General features: G+C 33.3%; 1 protein-coding gene across 3 annotated transcripts in view; it reads right to left on the reverse strand.

Moving 5' to 3' along the window:
- The window catches only part of Pof1b (POF1B actin binding protein), a 99,535-nt gene that overhangs the window by 20,946 nt on the left and 55,405 nt on the right, over positions 1-23,184 (reverse strand). For all 3 annotated transcript variants that reach the window (XM_004868874.4, XM_004868875.4, XM_004868873.4), the window contains exons 7-9: positions 17,676-17,806; positions 13,410-13,437; positions 12,172-12,246 (exon numbers count right to left, since the gene is read on the reverse strand). In XM_004868874.4, the coding sequence (XP_004868931.1) occupies positions 12,172-12,246; positions 13,410-13,437; positions 17,676-17,806 (234 nt within the window). The remainder of the gene's footprint in view (positions 1-12,171; positions 12,247-13,409; positions 13,438-17,675; positions 17,807-23,184) is intronic.

A 23,184-nucleotide genomic window follows, 5' to 3' on the forward strand; every position in this document is an offset into this window, starting at 1 on the left:
CTAAACATACATGAATTATGTAACTGGACCAACCCCAAATAGATCAATTTCAAGCAGTGAAATAGAGGCAAGAATAAAAACATACAAACCAAGGAAAGTCTAGGACCTAATAGATGTACCAGAGAATTCTACCATAATTGCCCAGAATATCTAATGACAATATTCCTCAAACTCTTCCATTAAATTGAAAGGCAAGGAATATTGCTGAACTCATTCCTGGATACTAGGATTATTCCAACAACAAAACCAGAAAAGAATTGAACAAAAAAAGAAAACTATAGGCAAATATTAATGATCATAGATGCAAAAATCCTCAGTAAGGTATCTATAAAGAGAATTCAACAAATTATTAAACCATGCATCATGGCCAAGTTGGTTTCATCCAGGAGATGCCAAGATGGTTCAAAATAGGTAAATCTATAAATGTAATACATCACACAAATAGAAACAAGGATATAAATCACATGATCATTTCAATAGATGCAGAAAACTCCTTCAACAAAATCAAACAACCATTCATGATAAAAAAAAACTTGATGAAAACTGGTAAAATGGACTGACCTTATCCCAAGCTTATAAAAGCCATTTAAGACAAATCCATTGTCAACCTCATACTAAGTGGAGGAAAAGTCAGAGGATTCCTTGTAATATCAGGAATAAAGAAGGCTGTCCCCTCTCACCAAGCCTGTTCAAAATAATACTTGAAATTTTAGCCAGAGCAATCAGGCAAGAGAAAGAAATAAATTGATACATATAGGAAAAAATTCAAGCTATTTTTATTCACAGATGACTTGTTTTCTATATCAAAGATTTAAAAGACTGCACCAAAAGACTCTAAATCTAATAAACAAATTCAGCAATGTAGCAGGATACAAATTAAATACACAAAACTTAGTAGCATTTCTGTATGCCAACAATTAGCCCACCAGAAAATAAACCTATTCCTAATACCTTCAAAATATTAAATACTTAGAAATTAACCTAACCAAGGAGATGAAATACCTGTATAAGGAAAACTATAGTAGTCTGAGATTGAAGAGAACATTAGAAAATGAAAGGAATACCCCTATTCCTGGATATGCAGAACCAATATTGTCAAAATGGCAATATTACAAAAATGATATATAGATTTAATGGAATTCCAAAAAATCAATAGCATTTTTCACAGAAGTAGAAAAAATTCTAAAATTTACATGGAACCAGAAGAGAAAAAGAACAGCCAAAGCAATCCTGACCAACAACAGCAAAGCAAGAGTCATTACAATCCTGGATTGCAATTTCTATTACAAAGCTAAAGTGATAAAAATAACATGGTACTGACACAAAAACATAGATGTTTGTCAATGGAATATAACTGAAGAAGCATCAAAAACCCCAGGCTCTTTCAGGCATCTGATTTTCAACAAAGGTTCCAAAAACACAGTGGAGAAAAGACAGTCTGTTTATCAAATTGTTCTACTGTCTTTCCCTGCAAATAAGACCTAACTGGAGAATAAGCTCGAGTGTGATTTTTCAGAATGCTTGTAATATAAGCCTTACTCCCAAAACAAGCCCCACTTAATATCATCAGCCAGACAGATGCATTTAATATGTCTTTTGCAATAGATGTTGGAAGTACTAAATTATAAACAGTAGATCCTCGAGTTACAACCAGTCTGACATACAAACTACTTGGGTTGTGACTGGAATTTTAGTTTTTAAGTTACGACCAAAGTTTTGAGTTGTGACCATAATGCTGGCCGCTTGTGCTTCCAGATGGTCTCAGATACAGATTTAACCCTTAAAGAATTCTGGAAGGAACAATACAATATCCTTTCCTGTGTGGGGTTAATTGAGTAATACTGGGCCAATATCTAAGTACATTGAGATCTGCCTATACACAGGAGAGAGATTGAAGGCTGTGTAGAGGATCCTGAGCTTTTAATTGACCAACTTGAGTTACAGCCAGCCCTCATGAATGAATTTAGTTCTTAAGTCAAAGGTTCACTGTAATAATATTAATATCTAATTAAATGAGTAAATAATATCATTGACATTAATACTTAAATGATAATATAAATTGTAATTAAGTATTTATAAGTATCCATGGGGGTACCTTTGGGCAAGAAGTAAACTCCTATGTAAACAGATGAACTTGAGAATTATTGCCAGATGACCAATTGAAATACAGACACAATGCACAAATAACATGCACACTTGGTAACAAATAGACATGGTTGTGTCTAATATGAATCTTCACAGTTCAATACATTGTGTGTTATAATGGATGTACTCAATGCACTCATGTGAAATAAAGAGATATTTTCTGAATTTTGGTCCCTACAATTTTTTGTTGTTTTTGTGTCAAACATCATCCTTAATTATCATCATTTTTGTTACTGCTCCTTTCTCGTAAATCTTCAATTAATAATTGATTTAATGGAAACTTTGTGAAGCCTAGCCTGCAAGGGGTTATTACTTGGGTGAAGAACCCATGGGCTAAAATCATTGACAGCTGTTTCCAATGAACTATGAGCAGGCTATATGGACACAAAGTGCTCATTTAAGGGTAGCTCTATTCCTGAACAGGAGAGATTGGAGCCAATGGCCCTACAGGAAATGGAGTTGCAAAAATTCAGGCCAGAATTTGAGGTTTGGAGAGTTATGACAATGTTCCAGAGGATGACATGACTGTATTTGAATAAATGTAGATTTTTGTACATGAATAAATGTAGACTGATGTATATAAAAATAAGACATCCTCTGAAAATAAGCCCTACTGTATCTTTTGGAGCAAAAATTAATATAAGACCCAGTCTTATTTTGGGGGAAATACACTAAGAAAACTGGTTATCTGCATACAGAAAAATGAATCTAGACCTATATCTCTCACTGTGAACTAAAATGAAATCAAAATGGATGAAACATCTAGATATAAGAACAGAGAAACACTAAGTTTGCTGGGAGAAAATGTAGGTAAAACTCTTGAACATATACGCTGAGGCAAGGATTTTCTGAACAGAACCCTAAATGTACAAAAATAACATCAAGAATCAACAAATGAGATTATATCAAATTAAAAATGTTATACATAGTAACTAGAGGAAACAACCAACAGAGTGAAGAGATAACCTACAAAATGGGAAAGAAAATTTGCCAGCTACTCCTGAGATAGAGAACTGATATCTAGAATATACAAAGAAATAAAAGAGTTAGACACTAAATAAAAAAAGAACCAATCAAAAAATGGGTTGAAATGAATGTACTTCCCAGAAGGTACATGGCCAGTAGGTACATGAAAAAATGTGCTGCGTCTTTGGCTATTAGAGCAATGCAAATCACAACAACACTTGGATTCTATTTTACTATAGAAAGAATGACAATTATCAAGAAATCAAAAACGAATAATGTTGGTGAGATTGTGGGGAAAAAGGAACCCGTCTACATTGTTGGTGAGAATGTAAACTAGTACAACCACTATAGATATCAGTATGGAGATTCTTCAAAAAATTAAAAATATAAATTCCGTTCAACTTAGCTATACCTCTTCTAAGTGTATTCCAAAAAGAGTTAAAGACATCACATTACAGTGATATATGCCTACCCATGTTTATAGCAGCATAATTCATGATAGCTAATTTTGAAAATGGCCTATATGTCCATCAACAAAACCAACAACAAAAGAATACTCCACCCAATAGAGCACACAGGATTTACAGGTACGCCTGGAACATATACCTAGATATACCATATCCTAATTCATAAAGCAAAACTTAACTCTTTTAAAGTATTTGATCTCCCAGTAAGTTATTTGACCTAATGGGATCAAACTAGAAATCAATACCAAAAAACATCAGGGAAATCCATATATACTTTGAAACTAAACCATAAACATTTTTAAAAATCCATAAGTGAATGTAGAAGTCTGAAAAAAATAAAAATATACAGAACTGAAATAAAATGAAAAAAACACAACAAAATTTGCAGGACATAGCTCAAGTGCAAGGAGGGAAATTTATAACACTAATTGTTTATATTGGAAAACAAGAATGGTCTTCAGACTAGAGAACTCTGTCAAATGTTTAAGTTAAAATTAATAGTAAATCTCAAGTCTTTTCTGGAAACTTGAAAAGGCAGAAGTAATTCTCAATTCTTTTTATAAACTTAGTACTACCTTGATATTAAAAAGAGTAAAACTAAAAATCAATGTCTTTCATGAATTTACATGTAAAAATTCTTAAATATGTTGTTCAAAGAAAGAAGCTTTGAACACACTTTGGATGGGCATCCCCTTTTCAGATAAAATATCCAGGATGGAGCCAGCGGACGGTGAGGACCTCTGCCAGCCATGTGGAGCCCGGCTCCATCCTGCCCTGGACCCACCCCGCCCACCCCCCCGAGCCACCAGCATAGTCCTGCAGGAACCTATAGCCTGCCCCCCTGGCCTCCTGGCACAGCCACTACCTGGTTCCACAAGACAGAAGCACAGGGGGTCATAAAGGCCATTGTCCTGAGCTCCAGAAGATAGAGCAGAAGTGAACAACAGAAAGAGGGTCTCTCTTAGGCTCCTTGATTAAAAACTGAAGCCCACTGGAAAAGTGAAGAGAATCTCTTCAATAAAGGCACACCAGACCACCGTACTGGGTAAGTTGGAGGGATCATCAGCTCCCATGGGAACCTGGACTATCTTCAGGGGAAGGGCAGCTGGAACCTGCAGTAGAACATTATAGAGTTCAACCCTGCAAGAGGACAGGGAGCTCAACTTGGGACTTGCAGCCAGAAATCTGCATGAATCTCACAAGTCTGCTAGTGGCTTGCTGAGACTCATTGACTTACATCTGCACACAGCTGCCCACGATGTCTATTGTGACAGCAGAGACAGACCCAGAAAGAGGACCTTCATTTTTATTTTTCATTTGTTATTTTCAACACTTTTTTGGTCTTATTTTTAATTTTTATTTGTTTCTACTCTTTTCAAATTTTTATTTCTTTCTTATCTCTTTTCATTCTCTCTCTCTCTCTCACTCGTTCTCTGGCTGTCCCACATTGTCTTCATGTCCTTTTTTGTTCCTGTTCTGGCCCTAATTCGGATTTCTTCTTTATTTTTATTTTCTTCTCTTTTTCTTTCTCTCAATTGTCATTAGTTTTAAAGGAAAGTAAATACAGTTTTTAGCCTCCCTATTGCTGTTAGTTTGTTCTGTTCTCGTCTTTGTTCTTTCATTCTGTCTTTTCCTCTTGTCTTCAACAGTTTCTTAGAGTTTGCATGATCTTCCTCTGTCCTCTGGCCTCACTGCTAACATTTCCTGATCCTTCTACCTATCTATCCCTCCCTCCCCAACTCCTTTTAACTCCCCATCCCGAAGGGTAAAGTTGCTATATTGAAGAGTTTATTCAGTATAAACATATATTAGGTTAGTCCTCGATTTTGATTTAATTTGAACAGTTAAAGGAGCTAGATTAATAACTACCACAAATTGTCATTTTCTAAGCTGTGCTTCACGTTATGGTGTTGCTGATTGTATCACTTGGGCTAAGGTGTTGTGATTGATCTAGTCAGTTGTCTTTCCTGGTATAATGAAAATGAGATAGCCTCAGAGTCATTAGAGACGCAAAAGCTAAAGACCAGCTATATCTGGAAGACACTTCTCAGAAGAAATCATTTCATAAGGATTCTAAATACAAGAAACAAAGATACTTACAATAAGCAATTTTGAAGTATCAACCTAGGAATTAAAACAAGGACAGTACAAAAAACAAAAATGAGGGCCGGGGATTTAACTCAGTGGTTTCGGCGCCTGCTGCGCAAGCACAAGGACCTGAGTTCAATCCCCAGTACCAAAAAAACAAAACAAAACAAAAAATCCCCCAAAAAACAAAAATGAGAAGACATTTAAGCAAAGCACAAACTCAAGACTTCCACCCAACCAAAAGCAAATTCTGGGGGAAATGAGGTAGAAAAGTCTGATAATCAACCACCTGGACACCCTGAACTGATAGCACAGGAAGTAACAAAACAGATGAATGAGGCTCTAGAAAAGTTCAAAACAGAAATAATTTCCCAGATAACTACAGAGATGGTGAGCAGAGTGAAAGACATGATTAGAGGCTCTAGAACAAAAACAGACAAAAAAAATAGATGAGCTCAGAAACATGCTGGAAGCCATGAATGTCCAGCATAAGAAAGAAATGGAGACAATGATTGCCCAAAATAAGAAAGAAATGGAATCCATGAAACAGATTCAAACAGATATCCTGGAGATTAAAAACTCCATTGAAAGTATGTACAGCACATTAAAGGAATGTGTAGACTGAATATCAGATATTGAAGACAGTATTGTGGCTAAGGACTATAAAAACAGAGATTTCTTCCAAATAGTAAGAGACCACAAGAAATCAATACAGCAGCTGCTAGATGATGCAAAGAAGAATAACATAAGACTGCTGAGTCCACCAAAAAGCAGGAGAAAGTACAACTGACATAAAAAACTGTTCACAAAATTAATAGTAGACAACTTCCAGAGATAGAGAATTGGACATAGATAAGTGAGGCATTTAGAACTCCAACTAGCCACGATCAAAATAAATCTACACCTACATATATAATAGTCAACATCCCAAAACCCCAACAGGAGAACAAAATCCTACAAGCAGTTAAGAGAAAAGAAACAAATCACCTACAAAGCAAAGCCCATCAGAATCACAGCAGACTTCTCAATACAACCCTCAAGTCAAGGAGATCCTGGACTGAAGTATTCAAGCCCTAAAAGAAAATAACTTCCAACCTAGACTGTTGTATCCTGCAAAATTATCTTTCAGAATTAATGGGGAAATTAGATTCTTCCACGACAAAGAACACCTGAGAAATTTCATGAGCACCAAACCAGTGCTCCAAACAATTCTAAACAATATCCTAGAAAAAAACAATGAAGGTCACATCTCCATGAGGCCCAACAGAGGGAAGCCACCAGGCAAGGCAAGAAACTCAAGGGAAAGGGGGGAAAAAAAGAGCCAAAACTAGTAAAACATCATGACAAGGATGAGCCAATATCTATCAATGATAACTATCAATGTAATGGCCTCAATTCATCAATCAAACGAAATAGACTGACAGAATGAATTAAGAAGCAAAATCCAACAATATGCTGTATACAAGAAACACACCTAACTCAAAAAGAAATTTACAGACTGAAAATAAAAGGATGGAAAACACTTCTCCACATGACAGGAGCCCAGAAAAAAGCAGCAATAGCAATCTTATTTGCAGACAGAGTAGATTTCAAACCAAAACCAATTAAGAGAGACAAAGATGTTCACTATATCTGTGTGAAGAGAACAATCCAAGAGGAAGAGATGACAATCATAAATATATATGCACCAAATACGAATGCCCCCAACTATACAAAACAAATATTAATTGACATGAAAAACCAAATAAGCACTAATGCAATTGTAGTCTGGGACCTCAATACCCCACTATCACAAATAGACAGATCATCTAGACAAAAAATTAACAAGGAAATTCTAGAACTGAACCAAGCTATTGAACAAATGGACTTAATAGATGTTTACAGAGTATTCCACCCCACAAAATTGGAATACACATTCTTTTCAGCTGCACATGGGTCATTCCCCAGAATAGACCATATGCTAGGTCACAGGACATGTTTAAGTAAATGTAAAAGAATTGAAATTACCCCCTGTATATTATCAGACCATAGTGCAATAAAATTGGAGATCAATAACATAAGAAACCACAAAACCCCAACAAACACATGGAAATTGAATAACACCCTCCTGAACAAAAAATAGTTCACAGAGGAAATTAAAGAAGAATTTAAACAGTTTCTACAAGTAAATGATAATGCCAGTACAACATAAGGAATCTATGGGACACAATGAAAGCAGTTCTATGTGGGAAATTCATAGCAGTCAATGCCCATATTAGGAAAACAGAGTGAACTCAGACAAATAACCTAATGCAGAACCTCAAGGTCCTACAAAAAGTAGAGCATAACAAATCCAAAACTCATACAAGAGAGGAAATTATAAAGATCAGAGCAGAAATCAATGCAATGGAGATTAAGAAAACAATACAAAAAACAATGAATCAAAGAGTTGGTTTTTTGAAAGAATAAATAAAATCAATAAACCTTTAGCCAACCTTATCAAAAAAGGAAAGAAAATGCTCAAATCCATGCAATTAAAATGAACAAGGAGAGGTCACAACAGATCCAGCAGAAATCCAGAGGATCATCAATACCTACCCTGAGAACCTGTACTCTAATAAAATGGAAAACACAGAAGAAATGGACAGATTCCTAGATACATATGAATTGCCAAAGGTAAATGAAGAAGATGTAGGTATTCTAAACACCTCAATTACAATGAATGAAATTGAAAATGTAATAAAAAATTTACCAAAAAAGAAAAGCCCAGGTCCTCATGGCTGTACTGCTGAATTCTACAAGACATTTAAAGAAGAACTATCACCATTACTCTTTAAACTCATCAAGGAAATTGAAAGGGAAGCAGGGCTTCCAAATTCATTCCCGGAAGCAAGTGTGACTTTGCATCCAAAACCAGGGAAAGATCCAACCCAAAAAGAGAACTACAGGCCAATCTCAATAATGAATATAGATGTGAAAATCCTCAACAAGATACTGGTGAACAGAATACAGAGGGTCATCAAGAAGATCATACACCCTGACCAAGTTTGTTTTATCCCAGGAATGCAAGGATGGTAAAACATATGTAAATCAATAAATGTAATACACTATATTAACAGACCCAAGGATAAAAACCATACGATCATCTCAATAGATGCAGAAAAGGCATTTGACAAAATCCAACACACATTCATCATAAAAACCCTATGGAAAATTGGAATAGAAGGTCTTTATCTCAACCTGATTAAGGCTATCTATGAAAAACCAATGGCCAACATCATACTTAATGGTAAAAAATTGAAAACTTTCACTCTGAAATCAGGAACAAGATAAGGATGTCCACTATCACCACTCCTGTTCAACATAGTTCTGGAAACATTAGCCACAGCAATTAGAAAATAGAAAGAAATAAGAGGAATAAAGATAGGAAAGGAAGAAGTTAAACTGTCATTATTTGCTGACGATATGATACTTTACATAGAAGACCCAAAAAACTCTTCCAAGAGACTTCAAGACTTAATTGACAGATTCAATAGAGTAGCTGGATACAGGGTGAACACTCAAAATACAATAGCCTTCTTGTACACAAATGACAGTCTCAGTGAGAGACAAATTAGGGAAACAATTCTTTTCACAATAGCATCCAAACAATGCAATATCTAGGAATCAATCTAACAAAGGAGGCAAAAGACCTCTATGCTGAAAACTGCAGCACTCTGAAAAAAGAGATCAAAGAGGATATAAGAAAATGGAAAGATATCCCTTGTTCCTGGGTAGTAAGAACCAATATAGTGAAAATGATCATACTTCCAAAATTGCTATATAGATTTAATGCAATGTCAATTGAAATTCCCACAACATACTTCACAGAACTAGAGAAAACAATCCAAAAATTCATTTGGAACCAGATTAGACCTAGAATACCAATAGCAATTCTAAGCAAGAGACATGGCTGGGCCTATCATAATCCCCAACTTGAAACTATACTACAAAACTACTGTGATAAAAACAGCATGGTACCAAAGATGAAGGAGTGAAGGGAGGGGAAGGGGAAAGGAAAAGAGAGAAAGGAAAAGCTATGAGAAAAGAAAAAACAATGGAAATGAAATCTAGGTAAATAGGGAAGGGTGGAGGGGGTGAAGGGTGCATAGGTAATGGGGAAAAAAATAAGAACCAAGATATATCACGTAGAGGTACAAACACCCAATGATAAATGTAAACGAATTGTATACCTAAAATGTACCAAAAAAAGAACTAAAAAAACCCAGCATGGTACTGGCAAAGAAACAGACCCAAGGATCAGTGGAATAGATTAGAAAATCCAGAAACAACTCCAGACATACTCAGCCACCTCATCTTTGACAAAGGAGCCAACCACCATCATTGGAGGAAAGATAGCCTATTTAATAAATGGTGTTGGAAAAATTGGATTTCAATCTGCCAAAGATTAAAAGTAGACTCATATCTATCACCATGCACTAAACTAAGATTGAAGTAGATTAAAGATTTAAATATTAAAACAGAATCACTAAACTTGCTGGAAGATAAGTTAGGCAGAACTCTTTAAGACATTGGCATAGGAAAAGACTTCATGAACAAAATCTCAGTAGCATGGGAACTAGCACAAAGAATCAACAACTGGGATCTCATCTTATTAAAAAGCTTCTGCACTGCAAGAGAAACCACCAACAGAGCTAACAGACAACCTACAATGTCGGAAAAAAATTTTAGCAGCTGTACCTCAGACAAAGGACTACTATCTGGAATACGTAAAGAACTGAAAAAAGTCAGACCCCCCAAATTTAACGACCCAGTTCAAAAATGGGCATCTTAAATGAGCAGACATTTCTCAGACAAAGAAGTAAAAGCAGCAAATAAATATATGAAAAAATGTTCAACATCACTGGTCATTCGAGAGATGCAGATGAAAACAACACAGAGATTCCACCTCACCCCAAAAAGAATGGCTGCTATCAAGAAATCAACCAATAACAAATGCTGGTGGGGGTGTGAGAAGAAAGGAACTCTCCTCCATTGATGGTGGGAGTGCAGACTGGTGCAACCACTGTGGAATCAGTATGGAGATAACTCAAAGAACTAGGACTAGAGGTCCCATTTGACCCAGGTATTCCCCTGCTGGGTATCTTCCCAAAAGAATTAAAAGAAACATACCACAGTGATATTTGTGCACCCATGTTTATAGCGGCACAGTTTGTCATAGCTAAAGCTTGGAAACAGCCCAAGTGCCCATCACCTGGAAGCTGGATAAAAAAGATGTGGATTTTTTATAAAATGGAGTACTACTTAGCCAAAAGGATGAGAAAGTAGAGACTTTTGTAGCTAAATGGATGCATATCAAGGCTATACTCTTAAGTGAAATAAATAGGACACACATGTGTAAATACCAAATAGTTTCTCTGGTATGAGAAACTAAAAGGTAAATAAGGATTAAAATGAATAATTGATAATTTGAAATAGGAAGAAAAGGTCCCAATGGGTAGGAGAAGTGGGAAGGGAAGGGTTAGGAAAGAAGGGAAAGGAAAAAGTATAAGAAAAAGAAAAAATGGAAATAAAGTCTTTGTAAATAGGGAAGCATGGAGGGGTGAAGGGATCACAGGGCATGGGGAAAAAAATAAGAAGCAAGATAATACATCATGTACAGGTACAAGTACCCAACGATAAATGTAAACATATTGTATACCTAAAATGTACCAATAAAAAATTTATGCAAAAAGAAAAATATCCAGGATTCTCCTAAGATTAAAGTTCTAAGAAGCATATATGTTCCCATACCACCATCTCTTTATGATACCATATTCCGTTAAAAATATATAGGTTTGAAAAATACATCATACATACAAGTACAAATTCCCTATGATGGATGCTATCATTATGTATATCTAAAATGTACCAATAAAATAAAAAGGTAAAAAAAGAAAAGAAAAATGCATCACCATGGTCAATACTTGGATGATCAACAAATGTCTAAGGACAAATATCAAATTAGACACCGGCCGTATCAGATAAAACAATTATTTGTAGAATGTTTTCTTGCAAATACAGGTACTCTTCTTTTTAGTCATACAGTATTTCCTTGGTAGCTGTTTTGATCTATTGCCTCTACCTTCTTCATGGGATAAGCTGCTATTTCACTGGTCTCTAGCCTTCTACAACTTAGGAAAAGCAAGGCATTTTTGGCCTTTCCATCTCTTATTTCCAGTGTTGGTGTCGGATAGTATTGTGTAGAGTTTGGAATGAAATAGAGAATAGCAAAGATTATAAGTTAGGGTCAGATAGTATTAAAGCACTGAAAAGTTAATAAACACATTCCACAGCAGAGATTAATAAAGTATTTCTGGAATGACTTCCTGAATTTTAATTGTTCAGTACTAGTTTTTGATGGCCTAGGTAAACTGTACTGCAATTAAAGTATAATTAACCCTTGTGAAACATGACTTATTTTATTTGTGACTTTCTGTTCATAATTAAGAGGCATAATATAAGATATTTTTAATGTTGATCTCACCTGTAGAATATAGCGAATTTGCTGTTTTGTAAATTCTGACAATCCTTTAGGAATCAATGACTCAATGTCTTCTGACTGTAAGGAAATAGAGGTTTATCTATTGAACACATTCATTTTTTTTAAATCTTAGGGTCATCCATCCACAGAATTTTAAATAATAAGGCACATTTTTAAAGGACATTTAGAGTAAATGTTTGAGGAATAGTTGCGAGAAACTTCATTGTTCTATTTTTAAGAAATTAATTTTATTATATTCACATGTAAAGAACCCTGACTTCTAGTCATTTTTTGGAAAATACTTCAGGAAACCAATCAAATGTTTCTTTTTTATTTTTAAAAAACAATTTAAGGTTAGTTAGGGATGTAGCTGAATGGCAGAATGCTTGCTTGCCTAGCATGCACAAGGCCTGGGTTCAGTCCTTAGAGCTGAAAAAAGGGCAATTTAAAAATAGTCTACTAAATTCCATTAAACACATCATTTAATGTATCTATCTCAACAACTAGAAGTTTTCTAACATGATAGATATGGTATGTTAGAAGCTGAACCTTTAAATAGTGCAAACTTTGGGAAATAAAATTAAAGATATTACAGGGTTTATTAATAATTTACAAAGGATTATCATGGCTTTTGAAGGATTACATTATTACATCGGTGTTGGTAAGCTTCAAGTAATTTTAAGTGAGAAGCTGAAATAAGTGCCTTTCAAAAACACTTTGGGATTTACTGAGTTATTGTAATTAATGCAGCGTATTAACACAAAGGAATTAAGATAAAAATTAACACAAAAAATGTGATTGTACTTTTCTTGCATTGAAATCAGTTTTCTCTACTTGATTACTTATTCCATTAAAAGAAATTATTTAAAATTTGTATAGCTTAGAAAATATTTAGTTCAAGTTGCTGGCATATGCAAGGCTTTGAAGCATATTAAAACTAAATTTGCTGTTTATTTAGTTGATTATGTAAATGTCAGTTTTCTAAAGCAGAGAACATGTGATCAAGGAAAATTTAAATGTTCTGCTAAAATTGAATCCTAAACTGCCAATTGATGAAACATTTTTTTGTGAATGATTTTTTATAGCCCCTACAAAATTTTAATGGTTATATTATTCTAATGGCAAAATAATAATTATTTCTTTCACCAACCTGTGTTTTCAGCCTAATAAATATACTAAATTAAAATAGGAGTCAAATATCAAAATCTACTATATTTGATTTTAAATATTTTTGTACTTACTGTATCAGTAGACTCAAAGTCTTGTTTGCTGTAATAATAACAAAAAAGACAATCTTAGGAAAATTTGTTCACTGATCATACATACATGCTATTCTGTTAATTTTATATTTTTGATATATCACAATAGTACCAATTAAATTTATAATCACAAGTAAAAAATAATACTATCTAAAATGGCACTTTTAGTAAGTTTGATTTTAAAAATTTTCAGCATTAGTTGATCTATTGAAAATGTACAACATCTAAATAATAGAATAATAAACTATACAGAATTGATTAGTGTACCTATTACCACAGGTCCATTTGAGGCTAGATGTAGAAGTCCTCAGTGCTTGGCAATAAATGCCACCTGGATGAATGAAATAAAAATAATCTTTCTCTCTATTTCTACCTCCTTGTTCTCCATGTGTTACTTTCATTTTTTGGTGATTCCACCTTTTGTCTGCCATCTTTTCAAATTATTTATACTTTTTTAAAATCAAAAGCTTGAACGTGTAAGATAAGACTAACTCATTCAATGTACACTATGGCAGTGAAGAGGCCTGAAGTGTATTTGAATCTTTACATAAGGCATAGCTTTACGTAAAATGACCAGAATTTTAGTGGGGTAATACAATTTCTGGCATCAAAATGAGTGTTTGGTTATGGGGATTTAGAGGCCTTTTATGGAGCCAAATGCTTTAGGAAAATTGTTAGTGGTTTTAACACTAACTAGAGGTTACTCCTTCTGGAATGGTGAAAATGGGAAAGGCTACCATTATTATTGTCAGGGGCACAGAGAATCTTTTTAATCTACTTGCTGTCTCTACACTTGTTGAAAGAATTGGGCCAAAATATATATGGTGAATATATTTCTAAAAAAAACAAATGAAAAACTGTGTATGTATTCTAACAGAAAGAGACTATTTTAAAGTAAGTTTTTTTTTGTTTTCTTTGAGACAGGGTTTCACTATGTAGCGCAGGCTGCCGTTGAACTCACTATGTATCCCAGGTCAGTCCAATTCATGGCTATCTTCCTGCCTCAGCCTTCTGAGTGCTGGGGTTACAGGCAAGCACCAGATAGAATAAGAATTTTTATCTCATTAGGAGCTACATTTACTTTTTAAATAATTGTTTACGAATACTGTATTGCTCACAGAGATAAGTGGGCCACTGAGTGCACAAAACCTATTAGGTATATTTATAAAAATATACAAGCTAGTGTTGAAAAAAGAACTGAAATTTGCATTTTTTAAAGGCCTGACTATATAGGTACAGTTGCTTACATGCATGTACGTAGTATGTTCTTGTTACTCAAAATAGAAATTGTGGGGAGGTCTAGCAAAAAAACAAATCTTCTAATTTTTAGTGTTTTATTGAAGTAATGGTATGTATATGTTTGACACTAAAGTAAGTTAAAAATATGGATCACAATGAAGCTTCAAAAGCCTTGATTCAATATTTGTAGGATTTATGATAGTATTAATAGATAATTTTGTGTTTAAAAATACTAATCTTTCTTTCTCACAATTTCAATGTCAATTTAATATACATGTCCCTAGTCACTTGCTTCTTTGTGTAAATAAGAATATAAAACAATAAAAAAACAAGGAGCAATAAATAATGTTTAATTTGTTTTAATCATTTTCACCTTTATTTACACTTTCAGTTTCTCACACTAGAGATACTATTCGGTATTTACACATGTGTGTCCTATTTATTTCACTTAAAGAGTATGGCCTCAATATGCATCCATTTAGCTATAAGTGACTCTAGTTTCTCATTCTTTATGGCTGAGTAGTACTCCATTTTATTAAAAAAACCACATCTTCTTTATTCAGTTTCCAACATGATTAAAATGAATAATTGATAATTTGAAATAGGAAAAGGTCCAAAGGGGTAGGGGTGGCGGGAGGGGAAGGGAAAAGGGAAGAAAGGAAAGGAAAAATTATGAGAAAGAAAAAAAAACGGAAACAAAGTCTATGTAAATAGGGAAGGGTGGTAGGAGTGAAGGGCGCATAGGTAATGGGGGAAAAATAAGAACTAAGATACATCATGTTCAGGTACAAACACCTAATGATAAATGTAAATGTATTGCACACCTAAAATGTACCAATTAATATATAAATTTTTAAAAATTAAAAAAAATAATAATGTTTAATTTTAGAATTTTAAACAGTAATCAGAATTGTTCCTTGAGACAACCTTCCTTAATTCTGACCTTGAAACTCATTCATTGTTGAATTGCATTTTGGAAATAGATGAGTAGAGACCAAAGCAAAGGAAGAAAGTGGAAACAAAGAGCAGATCAGGAAGGTGGAAAGATTAGTAGGGATTATATCTCCATTTAACCCTGGGGATGGTGACAATATAATCACTGGGCAAAAACAAAACAGAGTGACTCACTATATGTCACTTACTGGAAAAGAAGAACTGAAATGATGAAAAAAAAGAAAGAAAGGAGAGAGAAATTGAGGAGTGGGAGAGCAATAAAGAGAAAGAAATTGACAGCCTTCTGACAAATGAAAACTCTTAAGCACCAAAATTTTATAAGACTTTACTCTGGAGTTTACTAATTATGAAATAATTTAAGTTCCCTTGCTCAGTAATATATTTAAGTCAAATTATATAAAACTTATTGAGCAGCTGCTTTACAAAGATCACATACTCTAAACTCTTGGGCAATGAAAATATGAATAGTATCCTGTTCTATACTTTATATAAACAGTAAGTATTCTGAGGCAAATTTTAAGCAATGTAAAATCAGCCCTAACCCTATATCCTTTTCAAATTTAATAATGCAAATAATTAGTAGTTCTTTAAATTTGTCTGCACTATCTTAAGCAATTTGCCTGACATTACACATTATTGAAAAGTTAAACGATTTGCCTAAGGAATAAAGGTTCCGAGAGTATAGGTTCTAGTTCCATCTATGCATAATTATCCATCAATGCATAATTAGATGTTCTTTATAATATTATATAACATTTTGATGTATTTTTATAAATGCTAATTAATCATTTATATGCAGTAAAATATATAATATATGTAATTAATGTATTATACAAAGTTTATATATAATATATTAAGTACATATTAAATACCAGCTTCTATATATTAAGCACACATAATTAGAATATAAACAGTGGTAGGTTAGCAATGGGACTACATCTTATATCATAAATGTAATATCTTAAAACAAGTGGTAGTATACCATGTGTGTTTTTAATTAACACCAAAAAACTTTACACATTTATAGAATATCATGTAATGTTTTGATACATGTACCTGTACGTTAAATATTGCATAATATTTAAGTAAGAGTAAACATATTTATCTCCTCGCTTTGTGCTAAAAACTTTCAAAATCCTTTGTTACAGTTTTTGAAATATATAATATATTATTCCTGTCTATGGTCATCTCACTGTGCAATAATACATGAGTTTCTTGCTCCTAACTGTATCTTAGTACCCATTGATCAAATTTTCTGTATTCCAACTCCCCTAGTATCTTTGTCCTCTCGATCAGCACTTTTAGATTCCTTGATGAAGGAGATCATGTGGTACTTGTCTTTCTGTATCTGGCTTATTTCACTTAACATAATGATCTCCAGTTCTATTCATGTTGTCACAAATGGCTAGATTTCATTTTTATGGCTAAATAGTATTCCACTGTGCACATGTACCCAATTTTTATATATTCATTAGTTAATAGACACCAAGAATGTTTCCATTTTTGGGCTATTGTGAACATTCCTGCAATGAAAATAAGTGCAGATGTCTCTTTGATACACTAATTTCATTTCCTTTGGATATATACCCAAGATTGGTATGGCTGTATCATATGTCTGTTCTATTTTTAATTTTTGAGAAACCTCTACTATCCTGTTTTCCATAATGGCTCTACCAATTTACATTCTCACCAACAGAGTGTAAGAGTTTCATTTTCTCCACATACTTACAAGCAGTTATCTTTTGACTTTTTGACATGCTCATGCAATTTTTAGTTCCTTGCCCAAGAAGCTGATTTGCCTTCCCAGTATTTACAAAAAAGATATACAAAGTTATTTGCTGATCACAAAAGGTTTTGTGTGATCTTTGTCTAATGATTTTCATAAATGACATTAACTCTTACATCTGCTCAGCTTTACTCATATAGTTGCCCCATTAAGAGTACTGTGTTTCTTCTGTGAACCTAAAAATTCTCTTTAAAAAATCTAAAAAGTATAAGAATGTAGTAAAATATTTGATAGCTACAACACTGAGAGAAAATATATGTTTACAATACCTTCCTCCAATTCTCTGCAGATGTTCTAATAAGCAGTTATATAGATCAGTATTCTTACGACATAGGTCAGCAAGCAACTCTCCAAAATACTTGGGGTCCAATTTCTCAGGGCCATCATCCTGCATTATAACCTGAAGCAAATATCAATCACAATTATGAAGAATATTATGTTTTTCTAAGTTCACAGATATTTTGATTTTAAATGAGAAAAGTAAAATTGCCTATTAAAATCATCACATGAACCAAACCACTAAATTATCTTTGTATATGAATAATATATTTTCCAAAATGTCACAAATTTAAAGGAATAGGATCACAATAGTATTTTTAATTTCATTAAATTCTATGTAATATAATGATTGAAAAACTTTATTATCAAAAATCATGAATATAGGTATTTAAATAAAACAGTAAAATAAATTAATAAAAATCTCTGATTTTCCTATTATCACCAGATGGCTTTCTCACCTGTCTCCTGTGGAGAAAAAATGTGAATTATTTGAATCATATTGATTATAAAAGAATAACTTTCATTTGACTCGATGAAAGGAAACTTGGTTTATTAGCTTGTCTTTAAGTTAGAATAATAAACACACTCAATTCAATGTGTTTTATGTATTTTTATTGGATTCCCTCCATTATTATTTGGACTGAATATCTATCTATCTAGTCAATCCAACTTGGAAAAGAGTAGCTCAGGGCCAAGTATAGAAAATTCATGGACCTAGAGACATTTGAAATCCTAAACACAAATTATTATGAATAGAGTCCTAAATTAGACATATTTTACTGGGATCATATCCTTTGGCACCAATATTTTCACTATTATTTGCTATCATTCCTCTATCCCCAAGATGCACTGCTGAGAGAATAACTCAGGTCACACTCCATTTTAACTCTAACATTGCGTGTAGAAACAAGCGTAATAAAAACACACTTGTTCCTAAGTATACAAACGACAAATGGTTTAAACTTGCCCACTGATGATTCCTTTTCAACACATTCTCTGAATGCAAACCATTCATGTTGAGGCAAATGCAAGGATCACAAAGTAAGCAAAGATAAGCTTTCTTTTTTTTTTCTTTTTTCTTTATTAGTACATGCCTGCAGTACATAATGAAGGTATACGTACATGACATATATTAATTCTTTTTATGTCTCCTTCCACTACCCCCTCCATCTCTTGGTACCTTTCCCATTTGCAAAAGGTCTATCTCCCTGTTTCCTATTGTCTTTTTATTTTGCTCTTTAATTTTTCTTTGTAATTTTGTGCATCTCATTTATTTCACTTAACATTACGGATTCAAGGTGCATACATTTTTCATAGTCACATCTGTGACATGAAAATCAGTTTATAAAATACAAGTCAGTATAAAAATTAAAGGATATAAACACAGTGTACTATCATCACGTTTTTATTAAGATATGTATTTTCGTATTTTTAAAAATCTGGATGAATATAGCACAATTATAATTATCTTATCCATGTATCCTTTGGAGTTGCTATCGTAGAGAGGTAAAGATTATCTCCTAAACAGTGTAAAGTGTCCTATATGAGGGCATGAAGTAGATAAACTTGTAAAGTCAATATCCTCACATAGTATGTTTAAATTTTATAAAATTTATAAGTAGTGTACACAGATAGATAAGAATAATATATGAAAATATAAACTGGGCATGATAGCCCATGCATGTAATCCCAGCATTTTGGAGGCTGAAGCAAAAGGATCGCCATGAGCTCAAGGCCACCCTGGGCTACATGTTTAATTTAAGGCCAGCCTGGAATACATAGGGAGACTCTATATCAAAATCCATAAAATATGAAAATACAGATTCATATATTTATATATTTAATATAAAACTTTTAAATGCTTACATCAACATAATAACACTATTTCCCAACATGTTCTCTGCTTCAGTGATTGTAGAATTCAATGTTTTGGGTACATACCATGCTATTCCTGCCTTTGGGTCTTTACTCACATTCTTCACTTTACCATTTCCATGAAAATTGAAACTATGTCTGACAATTTAATTTAGCTCTTTGTGCTCAATTATTTTGAATTGTTTTTATACTATTTTATAGATATAAGACTTGTTCTATCACCATCCTCTTCCTACCACAACAGAAATAAGCAAATTTAAGGATAAAGAATGAATCATACTTTTTGGTATATACCTTGATACTGACTGAACATTCTATAGCTATTCAATAAGTATTTGAGGAATTGAAAGAAATCATCTACCTGATTAGGACTGATTCCAAATGCCTGTTGATTCTGAAGGAATTTTTTTTACAGATGTCTCTTTTAAAGCAACCCATGAGGAATGGTTAAGAAAGTCAAAAACAATCTAGGCAGTATTTCCTCAAGTATATTGTGATGACACCTTCTCCTTCTTCCCAAAAGGAAAAACAAATAGATTCCAGCAAGTAAATTGAATTTTTAGAGTTGTAGGCTGACATTTCATCTCTACCTAGATTTCTGGATCTTGACCATCAGCTCTTCAGTGAAAGGGTCCTCTCAGAAAATGATGGTCAAACTATGCAGGTCTTTATTCAAAATAAGCAAGAATACTTAAGTGATGATTTTTTACTTTACTCATGCTTTTCCTCCCTGTTATACTCATCAAACTGGGAGAGGCCTAAAACATGGCTTCATTTCTTTAGCCAAGGTCATTCAAGTGCTGAGTTTTCTTATTAGAATTTCCAAACAACTAATTTGATACAGTATACATTAAGTATTTCACATATTTTTTTTCTCTTAGCTAGTTATAATCCTCTTGTAATATGGTGAAAATCATGCTTTTTTTCCCTTCCAGTTTAATTCATTTAACAGGATAATTTTATAGTTGTGGATTGTCTTAAAATATTAAAATATTACTTTTTGGCAGGGTATTAAGGATTGAACCCAGGGCCTTTGCACTGAGCTACATCCCCAGTCTTTTTGTATTTGTTTTATGTTTAGATAGGATCTAAGTAGCCCAATCTGGTCTCAAACTTGCGATGCACTTTCCACAGCCTTCCAGAGTGCTGGGAATACAAACATGTACCACCACATTTGACAATATTTTCTTTTTGCACAAATAGTGTCCTATCATTTTTCTGCACATTGGTAGACCTTTTAGGTGCCTAATTCTTTGCCCACATGAATAATTGTGCCATTAATGAAATTTAACTTGTGATTTCTGTGTGGTGGATTTAATGGACTCCAAGAATCATAGAGGCTGGGACATAGAATGATTGAGAACAGTATTGTGTATGTGTTGAAAGCTAGAAAGAGGTGATAAAATCTTTTAAAGGAAAATGATTTTATTGTGAGAAAACATAGTAACTAATGTTTATTTACTACCTATTATGTGCTGGCAGGCAGTGTTAAGCACTTCACATAAAGACAAAATGAGGCAACATTGCCTCTTATTTAGTATATTGTTACTACACTATATTATCTTCTTAGCTGGGAAAGACTTTTGCTTTCTTAGTGTAAGAGTATTCAAAATAGGTCTAAAATTCAGATAATGTATTTTATTTATCTAAAGAAAAGTTAAGTGGATCAAAATTGAAGAATAAGTTTCTTTTGATAAATGTAGAGTTTAGAATAGCGAGAAGCAAAAATTCACTCTTATGTGGGTATATTCCTTCTTAGCTTTTTTTTCACAGTCTACAATTTATAATAACAGTTGAGTAAAACTTGGTAAAAACCAAAACCCAGTTGAGTCCAAATGTTTGGAGGCATGAGGACTGAGAGGTCAGAGTCTTACCTTTTGTTAACTGTGATGGGACTAGTACTCAAAAGAGGTGAAATTTTCTAATCACAAACTGAGATGTTCCAGTTAGCAATATTTTGCATTTCTAAATCACCTCCTCAGAGCCTCTTAATTTTGTTAGATTGTATTTGGTTGTATTTTTGCATAGCTTTTAGAGTTGGTGTAAAGCCATGTTCTTGTCCTGAGAAAGCCAAGATATGAGACTTCCTAAAGAAATATAAATGCCATCAGCCAAAAGAATTATAGTACTGATAGACAGAGGTTTTCTGTCTGTGACAATATTGAGTTGATTCGATACTTGATATATACATATACTACATATTTACTCATCTACCCAATAAAGGAGTGCTATCTCAAATGTCAATCTCAGATAATAACTTTAGCTGTTCACATAAACAGGGAGGGAATACAGATTGCTGAAGAAGAGTACTTCCCAGATAAGCAAAATTTGGTATTTCTTCAAAAAATTAGAAAAATTATTAAAGATTCTTGAGCACTCATCAATGAAGTACCTTCAATCAAATCACTGTTTGGCTATAATAATGAACAAGCTGTTCAACTCCTTGTCTCTGATTGCAAGTGAGAAGTCCTTGATAAACGTTGTTCTAACAAACTCAAGGCAAAGGAACAGTGTTAAAGTGTGTAGCCACAGGCAAATTAAGTCATATTAAAGGAAATCTTTGAAGAATGAGTACTTTTTAAAGGGAAACTATGGACCTCACCTCACTACTACCTTGGAAGTTCTTGTCCTAATTTCAACATGGATATAAAACATATTTGTGGTTGGGCCATAAGATTCTGAGAATAGTAGGTAAAAGTTTTCTTGCTAGTCTATATATTATATAAACTTTCATATTCAAAAGTGATACTTTTGATCAATCATTTTTTTAAAAGCTCAGTGGTAGTAATTATAGAGCTACTGCATATGGTAGACAAAAAATTGTTGCTGATTTCATCTGAGTTATCTATACTTTCTTGCCTGATATCCTTCAAGCAAGTGTGGCTTCAAGTTCTATTTTTCTTCATTACAATATTATATTAGTATATTCAAATATAAAATTATATTACATCTTTATTTCAAGTACAAAACCACCTGAGTAAAGAAATCTTCATTCTAGGATTATGGTTATGTACAGTAAATTCAACTCAGTGACAATATTTTTTAAAAATCTAATATGTACCAGGTACTGTACATAATTTCTTCAATAAAATATCTATAGACATTACAATAACACTAATGACTTTCAGAACCTAAAGTTATTACATGTTTGCTAGGATTGCTTACTAGTTTTGGTACACAATAAGAGACTTTTCTTCCTTAGCTTTCATAGACAAATTATGTTGTACCTAAAAGGCACTTAATTTTTTCAGGTGTTAATGCCCACTGCATTATGTGTGATTTTAATCAATCTGACAGCTATTATGTATCCCAAAATCGAAGTAAAATTAATCAAATGGTAGCCTAATTTATCTACAAATGTCATCATATCCTTACAAGCTTTGCTGACCTATACTATATAGGTATAATCTGGTTGTTTTAAGGTTTCATTAATAATGAGGTTTTTCACTGTCATGCAACAGTAAGTTACTAATTGGTTGCACTGTAGCACAGCAGACCTGGTTACTTAATATGTTTATGATTTTTAGAATGTTAGACTACTACTTTTATATAACATGGCATTTTAAGAACTGCATAATCTGCTAAGCAAATAGATGAAACATATATACATTTAAACCAGATACT

This window comes from Heterocephalus glaber, unplaced genomic scaffold, assembly GCF_053883595.1.
Source record: "Heterocephalus glaber isolate CG9 unplaced genomic scaffold, H.glaber_assembly_v1.0 deba00001613, whole genome shotgun sequence".
NCBI lineage: Eukaryota > Metazoa > Chordata > Mammalia > Rodentia > Bathyergidae > Heterocephalus > Heterocephalus glaber.